General features: G+C 33.9%; 1 protein-coding gene across 1 annotated transcript in view; it reads right to left on the minus strand.

The window, feature by feature from the left end:
- The window catches only part of SLC2A13 (solute carrier family 2 member 13), a 308,745-nt gene that overhangs the window by 240,444 nt on the left and 54,923 nt on the right, over positions 1-13,378 (minus strand). The window contains 1 exon segment of the mRNA XM_033118217.1: positions 1,851-2,059. Coding sequence (XP_032974108.1) covers positions 1,851-2,059 — 209 coding nt within the window.

Below are 13,378 nucleotides of genomic sequence, written 5' to 3' on the forward strand. Positions count from 1 at the left end.
AAATGTGTATCTAGAGCAATATTAAGAAATAGGTAAGTAGCTAAATACTTTATCTGCACCTGAGAAATGTACCCTGTTTCACTCCCAAAGACTTCTGATAAAAACTAAAGCAGATGCAGAAAACTGCAATCTTATGGATCTCAAGTTTCTAAAGAAATTCATTTGGTTATGCATTCCAGATAGTCACGAAACTCAGTGTTCATCATCAACGACTGCATGGCTAGCCAGTCAGACAAATTTTTAAGTCATCAAAAAAAACTACATGCTCAATGCTTTGTAGTAAAATCAATATTATTCCTACTCTTAAACAAGAAGGTCTTTTATTATTATTAAGTTGTCTTGTCCTTCATATAAATTAATAAAAACTTAGGTTCTGAGTAGTATTTAATAACCTAATACTCTGAAAGGTTTTCCACTTGAACATTATTAGCCTATGGGTTTCAAGTGTACTGATTACTACAAAACCTCGTATTTCATTCAAGGTACTGCTAAGAGGAATTTAGACAGGAGTATATAATAAGTTATTTGTAATTTAGATAGACATTTAAAAATTCTATTTTAAAAATTAACACAATGTTGAATTCTAAATTACTCTGTTAAAGCAGAATTCCTTTTAGTAGTTGCACTAATGTGCTATTCTGGAAAAGCTGACAATACCAGGCACACCGTATATGCTCTAAAAATGTTAGAAATGACCTTCACCTAGAATGGGCTCCCAATGAGTCTGAGCAAGGAGATAATAACATCACAATATTGTGCTGCATATATATAAAGTTAAATCAAGCCATGTACGGCTAACACAGTGGCTGCAAAGAGTTCATTCTATTGTTTTAGGAAACCATAACCTTCAGCTCCACCAAAAATGGTAGAAAATGGTGAGTGAATAGACCTTCCAACACTTGTGTACGACATATCAATAAAGGGGTGTGTGTGTTTGGCATTTTCTCAGGTATGAAAAATAATTTGAGTAATATAAGTCAGCATATCCACTTAAGCTACCAATTAACGTAGAGGCAAAAAGGTCCAGAGAAAAACAAAACAACTTTGGGAAATGTGAAGCTGGCAGGCTGTTGTTGAAAAAACATGTATTGTAAAATATCTACCTTTTCTCGTAATTTGCATCCTACAAATTGCTTAGCCCAACCACTGTCAAGATTATAGATCCTGCCTGAGAATTTTGTAGATCCCTACATGATTTCTTCTCTGAAAATAAACCCATCGACATAAATTAACTAGAAACTACCTCCTTTTTGGTTTTCTGACATGGCAAAATTTCAATTAGACAATTAAATACCTTAACGATAACAGGAAAACACAGAATTATCCCCAAACTAGTATATGAAAGTATTCTTATTCCCCAAACTAGTATATGAAAGTATTCTTATAAAATTAGTATGAAAATTAATGTAACACATGTAAACAGGTATTTAATTTTACTAAACTGATTTATTTTGACAATAGTTCACACTGACTTTTTAATTAATATGGAAGGTCAATAATGCGCATGTATCTTTACATATGACAATTTACATATATAATAAACATAAACTCAAAAAATACCCATATACACAAAATAATGACAACTATGTCACGTACATCGAATTTAGAAGGAATAAAAGGGACTATACAAAATTTTAAATACTAATCACGTGTTAGAATAGTTTCATGATGGGGATGTTTTTCGTCATTCTTTTGTAACATTCTAGTGCTTTTAAAATCTATTTATTTCGTTTTGGTTACACACATAAAACCACTCCATAATTTAGAGAGATTAAATAAAACTAAAATATAATTTCTCAATAAAACCACCCTGTAGTTTCTAAAGTCATATAAGTACGAAATCCACATACCTGAGCCAACCTCTTTTTCCTCTTCTTCAATGTTGTTTCTGATGCTATCATATTCTTCATCAATGGTCTGGTTACCACGCATCTGAGATAAAATTCTACGGGCCTTCTGAGTCTGTCCTTTCTGAATAAGCCATCGAGGGCTTTCAGGTAAAAAAAGAAAGCCAAAAAACTGTATAACTGCTGGAATTGCTGCAAGTCCCAACATGTACCTGCAATAAGAAATCCACAGATTATTGTAAACTTTGGTCTTATTAGCACCGCATTAAGAATAACAGTTAATGCTGTATTAGAATGATTTTCATTCAATTATGTGTATATGTGTATGAGTCACCGAAAAAAAATAATATTTTTTTATGCTATAATGAGAAATTGAAAAATGAGAAAAATCTGATTCTTCTCTATCTCACACAAATTACAATGAAAAAGAATGGGCAAAAGTCACAATTATGTATATGCGTTCTAAACAAAACACATCATGCAAAACATCCCAATAACCATCCCTATCCAGTACTAACATATGTAATTCTGTATTCTACAATATAAAATGGGATTAAGACAAAACTCTCTGGTTTGTTTAAAAGATACATTTTTCATTTAAATAAATGCACTAATTGATTTCCTTAGTTATTTCTGTTCTGCGAATGCTTAGCTATGATTTCATTTTGCCATCAAGCATCATGTTCACCCTCATAAGTAGAAACCCAAGGCAGAAAAATGATAAGAGTCAGAAGCAAATAATAGTTATTAAAATGATAGAAATGCAAACAAAATGCTCATGTTTTATTTGTCATCTTCTTTAAATGTCTATACTTAATGGCTGGCAAAATTCTACATAGCAAATAAGTATATCATTTTAAATCCACCAGAAAAACAACAAAAGTAGTAATATCAGTACATCAGTATCAAAGATCTCTCCAAATTATTCTGACTACTGTACTGATTTGCTAACATCTCTAAGACTCAATCTTTTTGAACTGAGGGGTTAGACTACATAAACTTCAAAGTCTCTTTCAACTGAAAACTGTGAATTTAGACACCCGGATGTTTTCTGTTGATCCAAGTTCCCCGGGTATGTTCCATGGTAGGTTCATGATGGTAGAGCCCAGAAGGCCAACTCCAAATACTGAACAACCGTGCTCACCGGTACTCATAGTTCAGTGAGAAGTCACTTGACTCAATGTACTTTTCAAAGCTATTCTGACTTTTAAGCTATGTTAAACCCAAAGTATAGCAGCCTCAAAGGCTACGGATATATACATCTTGTGAAAAGGTCCATTATTTTGCAAGTTAGTTTATTTTAATTCTGAAAACAGCAGAAAAAAAATACAACTGTTACATGAGTGTTAAGAATAACTCCTAGTCCAAACAATAGCTAAAACTACATGTGAAAACAGAAAAATTAACTAAGAAAGTGAAGAAAGCATTTATGAGTAACTAAATGAATCACTGGAACTACAGTATTAAAAGAAATCTGTTTTATACTTTAATCTAAGGACTATGATAATTATACCAATACTGAATCACTTCTTCCTCTGCTCACCCACAAAACATAATGTTTTAACCTCAATTTATGTCACTGTACCTTGCATTACAATAAATTACCTATCCTACTTGACTGCATACTTAACTTTCTATGCAGCACATACTAAAGTATCTTGAACACAGTAGGCACTTAGTAAATGTTTTATGAAATGATGCAAAGGCAGCTATATATCTAAACTTTCTGCATTAATTAAAGAGCAAGTAGCTGTGCTTCATAATCATATAGCAATATCTTATGCAGCAACTCTTCTGGACCATTTAGCTCTGCAAACTTACTTGCACAGTGTTTTGTGACAATAAAACTATTTGTTATTCTAGATACAACTAGATCTTCTCTTCTGAAAATGACTCATCTAAAGACTTCCTAAGAATCTTCAGATGAGAGCCCGAGAGATCAACTCAGGCAAATGCGTATTTCTGGCCTCTTCCCCTTAAGATGTTAACTTATATAACCAAATCTATTACTTAAATGTATGCTTTATTGCTGTAAATGAAGGAAATTTCTATTTGGTTTTATACTTTCTTAAAGACAGTTATCCATAATTATATTGCCAATTATTTAAAAGAAAAGCAATAAAATGGTAAACACCAAATACACTGGATTCGGAAATAAATTTTACAAGTCCTAAAGATGAAAACCTTTACGTTTTGTTTCTCTACCTCTCATAATCTTTCCTTTTGTTCTCCAAACACCCTTTGTGATGAATTAAGATTAAAGAGCTGCACAGAATACTTCAAAGAAGCACTTGAAATGGATACAGAAATTGAATCATTTTTAGGTCCAAAGAAGCTCACATAATACTTTGTACTTTACTACTCACTACTTCATCCTCGAACACAATATTTTTAAAAACTAAAAGGAAAAAGAAAATGGAAAAGACAAAAAGAAAAACGCAAACATACATATTAGCCTGTTTCTTAAGCCAGCTATAGAAAACCGATTACTTTAGCCCTCCAGCATTTGAAAACAGAATGCCCTCCAGCATTTGAAATCCATAAGTGCCAAGAGTCTAGGTCTAAAATTTATAAGTCAGTGCTCTAATACCAGGATGGGGAAAAGGAACTCGCACCTTGCTGCCAACCTTTAAGGATATTAAAGACTGATTCCAGAGATTAGTCAAAATAAAATGTTTTATACATTGGCATCCCAATGTTTCTCTTCTAAAAGTAAAACAAAGGAACTTAGTTTACTTTATTTTAATTAACTTTCATGATAAAAATATTTTGATACAAATAAATTTCCCAGGCTTTGTAGAGGCCAAATACACAAGATAGTGGGTAGCTGGGGTTTATGAAGGAGAGAGCATAGAACAGATCTGGGTCACATTTCAGCTCTGGGTTTACTAACCACAAAATCCTGGTCAAGTTACTTAACATTTTAATGCACAGGTGACCATCTATTTCATAGGACTGGTGGGATAATTAAGTGAAATTGTTCAGTTGGTACCTAAAATGGAGAAGATACTCAGCAAAAAATATGTTTACCTCCCTGACTCCCTCTTCCCTTAACCAACTCAATGCAACCTGTCTATCGCGGCTGTATCATCTACCCAAACTATGGTAGGAAGAACTAACCAATTTCTTTCTTGAGGAAAAACCATTACTCTGATGATATGCAGACTGCAGATAAATAAGAGGTTTCTTTGATGTTGTATTGATGAAAATTTTATCATGAGACTAAAAAGAGTAGGAAGTCTCTACCCTTAGTCAAGGCAGTGTCAGGGACTCGTTATCAGTCCTCCAAATCCAAGGAAATCAGGAACAAGATAAAAGACAAAGAATGTACTGATAGGACAAAGAGTATACTGATAACGCAGGGCAGTCAATCCGAAACAAGTAGTCCCCTGCTAATATGAGGATCTCATTATTGTAAGTTAAATCAAGGGTTCTAAACCCTTGCTTCACATTAGAGTCACCCAGGGGGATTTTAAAACACCAGTATCCAGGCTCTACCCAACCCAGGGATTTCAATTAATTGGTCTGGGCTCCATTCCCAGGGGATTCTATTTTAGTAAAAGCTCCCTGGGAGGTGCTAATATGCAGTGAGGGCTGAGAACCACTGATCTAAGGTTTTAAGAACTCAGGGGGTGAAAGTGAACAGTAAGCACCCAAGGTCCACATCTTAGGCAAAAGCCATTATCTCCTGCAGGCAAGAGAGCACACCAAGCTGACAGAAAGGAAAAGTAGGTTTACTGTAGCAAAAATGCCAGGCTTTCATGAGGATGAAAAATCTTTAGAACGTTCTCAGCACCATGATCACCTCTCTAAACTCAAGTTCCAAGTAAGCTCTTTTCTGGTCCAACTAGCAGTACCAGCACCTGCCTATCAGAAAACTAAGGAGGGGCCCTCAAATCGAACGCTTTCAAATGGTGCGTTTGGGCCACCACAAGAGAGACAAGCCCAGCTATTGCACCTCAGGTTAAGCCTTCTTGCCAGAGTCAAGAACTGAAGCTCTGTGAATCAAAGACCCTGCATTCCTGGGTGCCTGCCCTCTGCCCCACAGTGGCTGAGCTGACCTGCTGCCTCTGCTGCCATCAGAGGGCCGGCCGGTTCCTCACACAAAACCAAACAAGCCCTTCACTGAACTGAACATTCGCCATCATTCTTGCTCTAAAGGAATCAGATTGCTCTCACTTATAAACTAAAGACAAGCATCTTCTAATAGATGGTCATTAAAGACAGAATTTTGCAACTCATAACTTTTCCCTTTCTCTGAACTGATAACATGGTTATCTGATAACATGGACTATTGAAAACACAATAAACATGTCACTGATTTTCCAGTAGTTCCACAAGGGTGATGGTTACGTTCCAAGTACACGAAAATCTACTTGAATGTACAAACTCATCTTGAACATATAATCATTTAACAACGATAACAATAGTAATAGCTAGTACACAGCTCTAGGTACTCTGCACCAGGCACTGTTCAAAGGGCTTACGATACCTTAACTCACATAGCTTCACAACCCTACAAGGTAGGTACCATCATTATCCCCATTTTAAAGGCAAATGAGCTACAAAGAATAGAACTAGTATCTATTACGAACCACCAGGCAGTGTGGTTCCTATAATAAATTTTTATTGTAAGTCAAGCTATAATAAATGTTCAATAATCAGTTAACTTAAGTCTGCAGAATTCATAAGAGGGGACATAAATTTGCCTTGGTCTTATCTTTAAAGACTTCTGAGAATCCCTTTAAAAGTTTTACTGTTCACTCACCTCTGCTAATGCAGTAAAGCACTGCAAAATAACTGGGCAAAGAGGTTACAGGGGAGCAGTCACCCCTAATCATATCAGGCCCAGCACCTGACACAGAAACACTCACTGGCTGGGGAACTGCAGCCTGGATTTAACTAAAACAGACCCAGCAGTGGCAAACGGAGTATCTTATTATTCTCTTGACTTTAGTGTGTTACTATGAAAACAGCTGAATATTAGTTAAAAGAAAATATCTCTCATTTGTAAGGGTAAATGTGTACTGTTTGCTTTGGACACTGTGCCAATCTGAGTTTTGTTTTATTTTTCTTTAACATACATAGTAAATGTTTCATGTAGGAAAAAATATAGGTAACAACAAAGTAGATAGTTTAAAAGATGACTTGGAGCAAAAAAATTTTGACTTGAGGATTTTTTTTTCCACAATGAGAATAAATGTTTAAAATATTTTATATAACGAACATTATACATCTAGAGTTATTTTTCTCTACACTTTGTCTTTTAATCTCTGCCTCCCACAGGCCTACCCAAGCCTCTCTCCTCCCAAAAGGAATTGTGCAGAAGGAATTAGATCCTGCATCCATGTTCTGTTTATTTCTCTTCACCCTCTGTTCTTTTTCTTACTTAAATCCCCAAATGATATGAAGTTTGACAATGCGTTACCATAGAAGAGCTCTATGATTTATGGTTTTAATTGTAAGTCAAGCTATAACAGAAAAAACTATTATAGCTAAGGGAACTGTATTACATTATATTTATTTAAAACAAATTTTATGCAATTGATGTTATAGTTCTTGAGGCACTGAATTCTACTAAAGGAAGAAACGTTTTACTTTGAGAAGCACAGAAAAGGTTTTTTTAGACAGCGCAGTCATTTAGCCAATTATCCTCTGAATATACCATGAGGTATAGTTCAATAATCACTCTCTTACTTGTCTCCCAACCTCATGCTATCATAAGTATACATCCTCAAACCAAATCTCCACCTTATATTTTTCTAGTCACAGAGAATCTTGATATTTGTCGAAACACTAAAATTAACTCAGTGACAATCTCTGAAAGTGTTCTGAGTATAATGAGGGTTATCAGCAATGTTCTCTAATATCCAACAGTGTCTTATAACAAAGTGAAAAAAATCAAGTGACAAAACTGTAGTTGTAATTCCACTAGTTTTATTTCCATCCTTTGTCTTCTAGCTTGCAATCTGTTTATATCTGTCACTGATTTACAAATCATGTCCATGTTTGCTCATTCTGAATACCTCAAATAAGTTAGAGGAATGTCATAAATATTAAGATGCTATGCTTTATTCTTTAAAATTCTGCAGTTTCAAACTGGCATCCTTTCACATATAACTATAAAATAAACTCTAAACATTTTTTCCCCAGAAACAGTTCATTGAAAATAAAAAAGGGGTGCAGGTAGAATCAGTAGTAAAGGCTTTGAAAATGTTACCTAATGAAGATTTACTATATTTTCTTGGAAAGCAAAGGCTAAATTTCTTGTAATCTTTCTGAGCTGTTTACCCAGCAAATATCTGAATGTATGTTAAGTGCCAAACTCTAAGCCAATCACTGAGCATTATGAATAAACCAGAGATAGTGTAGTGCTGTTTCAACCCAAAAACACCCCCAAAGCTGACCCTTTCCCATTATATTTACCATCATAGGATAGTAAAACATTTTCCCCTTAAAAAGGTATCCAGTGCCTTCAAACCACATCCAAGAACCCTGTTCCTTCAGCCCTACAGCTAGAGCTACCTGACTTCTGGATTTTGAGTTTTTTCATATGCTTCTCACAAGTAATAATCACATAAGTGATGCTTTTACTAAAAGATCTCTATTCTTGGATTTGTAAAAGAAATGGTCATCATCATAGCATATCAACTACAAGATAATTACATGATAGTCATCAAACATAAATTATGATTTATGTAATATAAATCACATATTACTTAATATATGATTTCTTAATGCAAAAGCTTTAGATACAAAAAAAGAACACTGAATTTAGCCGCCTGCTATCGTTACAACTCATTTGATGACATACTTTTCAATTTCAGCATATGACTCACAATTCCATTTTAACAGATAAGAAATTAAAATAATAAAACATGCCAAACTGAGGCCCCAGGCTGGAAAATTAATTTTTCTCTGCCATTGAGGACCATGTAGAATATCAACACTGAAGACTGATAAACCTGATAACGTGGTGGCGGCTAGAGAGTAACACAAGACTATGGGTGAAGGTACATAAGGAGGGAAAAAAAAGCCAATGAATCACAGTTGAAACATTTTAAGTAAAAAACAGGTGATATATGATCAGCAAATGAGTGATTTTTGTGTTACCCACTGAATATTTCTGTGTAAACTGTAAAAAAAAAAAATCTCTGCAAAATATGTAAACATAAGAAAGTATTAACTGTGTAGCTAGGAGAAAACACCTCAAAATAATTTGGTTTTATAAGGTAGGTGGTATCACCAAGGTTATTTAGAGTACTGTAATTATAGTAGAAGAAGTAAGGTACAGTTGCTTTGACAGAATAAGATGTGATATTATTTAAACAAATGAATTATTTTGCACAGATATCAGGCAGCTAGTTTTAAACTACATGGCAAAATATACTTGACTTGCACAAAATTCACAGTACTACTGGGTAGCGGTGAAAATAATGCACACACAACCATACCTAAACCATATCCTTTTTTTCAAACTGAGAATCTTCCATATGCAAAGCTCTGGGCTAGGGATTATGGAGATACAGTAATGATTAGCAGACATCCCTTGTTTCAAGAAGCTTATGCTCTAATAATGAGCAAACAAAACAGGATTATTTAATTGCTAAGAATGAGGTTTAAGCATAGTTTAAGAGAAGGGAGAAAAGTTATTTCACCAGAGGCTATTAGAAATACTGTCATGGCAGAAACAACATTTAAATTATTTGTTGGTCAACGCAGAAAAGCAATATAATACAGGGAAACAATGGAGGGTCAGATTAATGGATTTTTTCCTTAGACAAAATTTGCATACAATAAAATAAAGAGATCCAAGGTGCATGATTCTATGAGTTTTGAGAAATATATACACCCTTGTAACTACCATCCCAATCCAGAAACAGAACATATCCATGATTTAAGAATGTTTTCTTACACCCACCACTTTCCAGTTAACCCTCAATACCATAGACAGAATTTCTGTCCCTACAGTTTATGTTGTACACAGCACTATGTTGTACACCTGAAACTAACACAATATTGTATGTCAAGTATAATTGAAAAATAAATTTAAAACAATAAACTATTCATCTTTTCAAAGAACACTGTTTAGTTTTTCTATTGTTTGCCTGCTTTCTCTTACATTGACTTCTATTTATTAAATTCCTTCTATTTACTTTGTGTTTAATATGCTCGTATTTTTCTAGCTTTTTAACATGAAACTTAAATATTTTTTCCTATTCTCTCATATGATCACTTTAGTATATGTTTTCCTCTAAGTACTGCTAAAGCTGCATTCCACAAATTTTGATATATTGTATTTTCTTTTCGTTCAAAACTATTTTCTGATTTTCCTTTTGATTTCCCCTTAGCCCCATGAGTTATTTAGAACATGATCTTTCAATTTCCAAGAGTTAAAGCTTTTTGGCTATCTTATTGCTATTAATAGCTAATTTAATTCTGCTGTGGTCAGAGGATGTCCTTTATTAAGATTTCATTTTTTAAATTTATTAACATTTATTTTATAACCCAGGATATGGTCAATTTTAAAGAATGTCTGATTTGAACTTTAAAAAGAATGTATACATTGTACCTGTTGGATGGAGCACTCCACAAATATCAATTACGACTAGGCAGTTAATAGTGCTGCCCAGTTTTTCTGCAACCTTACTTTTTTTGTCTAGTTGTCTTATCAGTTGCTAAGAAAAGAGATAAAAATTCTTCAATATGAGCCTGTATTTGTCTATTTCTTCTTTTAGTTCTATTAAGTTTTTATTGTGGCAAAATATAAATAAAATTGATCATTTTAACCATTTTAAGTGTATAAATCTGTAGCATTAAGATTCACATTGCTGTTCTACTACCATTTGCTAATTTTTGGTTATGCATTATGAAGCTCTCTTATTAGGAAAATTCCAGACTTTTTATTATTATTTCTGGTGAATTTGCTCTTTTATCATTATGAAATGTCCCTCTTTATCTCTAGTATACCACTTGTCTTGAAGTCTACTTTGTCATTATTAATACAGACACACCAGCTTTCTTATACTTATACTTACATATGTATAGTATACCTTTTTCCATTCTTTTACTTTTAGCTTATCTATGGCATCATACTTAAAGTGTCGCTTTTAGACACCATAGACTCGTGTCATGTTTTTTGTGCACAGTAATTTTTTACATTTAATGTAAATGTTGGTATAATTGGGTTTTAAGTCTACCATTCTGCTATTTGCTTTCTGTTTGTCCCATCTGCTCTTTATTCCTGTGTTCTTCCCTTCTTCCCTTTGTTCGGCTTATCCAAATATTTTAAGTATTTCATTTTAACTCTTACTGACTTTTTAGCTCTATCCTTTTATAATATATTCTAGTGGTTGTTCTAGGGATAAAAACATGCATGCGTACTACCTAAATATTGTTAACTCTTCACAAACATGTATAATTTCCATTTACTGCCACCAACTTCTTCACTATTGTGCTCATCTATTTTACAGCTTCATACATTATAAATCCCACAACACATTTAAATGTAAACAGACATATGTCTTTTGAAAAAATTGAGAGAAGAAAAAAACTAAAGCCCTTCTATTTAGCCTCCTCTTTATGATAGCTGGTGCTCTTCTTCCTAACTATAGATGAGCTTGCATCTAGTGTCATTTCCCTTTAGTCTGAAGAATTTGCCATTTCTTATAACACAGGTGGTTGGGTGGTGAAAAATTCTCTTAATTTTAGTTTACTGAAAATGTTTTTATTTTCCCTCTACTTTTGAAGAATATTTTCCTACTGGGTTGACATTTTTCTTTCTCCTGACCTCCATTGTTTCTAATGTAAAGTCACCTATTACTTGCACTGCTGTTCTCCTTCAGGGATGTGTCTTTTTCTCTTGGATCATAATTTTCTCCATATCTTTCTTTTTCAGCTATTTGATTATGATATACCTGGGTATGCTCATCTTTGTATTTATCCTATTTAGGACTCATTGTGCTTTTTGAATCACTAATTAACATTTTCACCAAATTTGGGAAATTTTCAGCCATTATTTCTTTACATATTCTTTGATCCATTCTCTCTCCTTCTTGAACTTCCATTACATGTATATTAGACTACTTGGTATTAATTAGATGTATATAAGGCTACTCAATGTTGTACTCTAGGTCACTAAGGTTCTCTTTATTTCTTTCCCACATTATTCTCTGTTTCAGATTAGGTGATAGATATAGATCAGTCTCCAAGTTTCCAGATCCTATATTCTGTCATCTTCAATTTGCTATTAAACCCATTCAGTTAAATTTTTTTAGATTTTAATTTCTAATTTCAGATATTGTCCTTTCAGTATTAGAATTTCTATTTGGTTCTTTTTTCTTTTATAGTTTGCATTTCTCTGAGATTCCCCATCTGGTTGCTCTATATGACTATCATTTCCATTACATCCTTGAACACATTTATAATAGCTATTTTCAAGTCCTTATCTGCTAATTCCAACATCTGCATCATTTTGAAATCTCTCTATATTGACAATTTTTCTCTTAATTTTAGGTCGCCTGTTCTAATATTTTTTGCATGTTCTGTGTATTATAAATAATAAAATGTAGAGATTCTAGATTTGTTCTCATCTTCTAAAGAATGTTGACATTGTTCTATCAGGCACCTTAAATTTTTAATGGCTTGGTTAGTGTGACTCTCAGTTTTGGCTTGGTCTTAGGGAAAATCCTTAGTTATATGTACAACAAAATCTTCACTCCTAAAGCATGGTCCTCCTACGGTTTTACTGGAAAGCTCAAGTTGTTGGCCTCTCTAACTTGGAAGGTTTCAAAGTCCAAATATGTCTCTCCTCCTATGGGTAAGAAATAATATCCCTCTCAGCTTTTACCATCTTCTAACTGTAACTTTCTGCAGGCTCCATGGAATCTCTTCTGTATATTCATAGTTCAGGAGTCAGAAAAACATTTGTGGTGAATCAATATTCCAATTTGGAGGCTTCCTCCTCTATGCATCATTCATTTTCTGGATTTTCCCCGTTAAATTCCAGCTGCTCAGGCCACCACAAACTTGAGCCACTGACACCACAAGCCAATAAAACTGTAGTTTTCTGCTTAAGTCCTAGCTGCCCAGCATCATGAACTCAGGGTTGCCCTCAGGGAAAAAAAACATAAATGTAGATCTCACCACGAACCATTCAATTCAAGGATCAAATCCCCTTCAGTTCCAATTTACTCCTGGAGTTGGACCTCTCCAATGTCTTAAATAGTTTCTTATATTCTGTTCATGGTTATAATGGTTATTTTCTGGGAATGTTAGTTTTATAAGAAACCACTCTCATCAGCAAACCATATGTTTTGCCTAGAAATCCAGAGAATTGAAATGTGAGAGCAATTTTTATTGCCAGCTTTAGATGCAAGATATAAAAAGTCAATCTACACTCTCTGAAGATAACAGCAAACAATACCTAGTGGCATTTAAGAGTTTGTATGTATGTTCACAGCCATTAACTCATTTGATTCTAACAATAACACTGTACAATTGCTGAAGCATTAGCTACATAAGGATATTAA

The sequence above is a fragment of the Rhinolophus ferrumequinum genome, chromosome 10 (assembly GCF_004115265.2).
Source record: "Rhinolophus ferrumequinum isolate MPI-CBG mRhiFer1 chromosome 10, mRhiFer1_v1.p, whole genome shotgun sequence".
In the NCBI taxonomy this organism is placed as follows: domain Eukaryota; kingdom Metazoa; phylum Chordata; class Mammalia; order Chiroptera; family Rhinolophidae; genus Rhinolophus; species Rhinolophus ferrumequinum.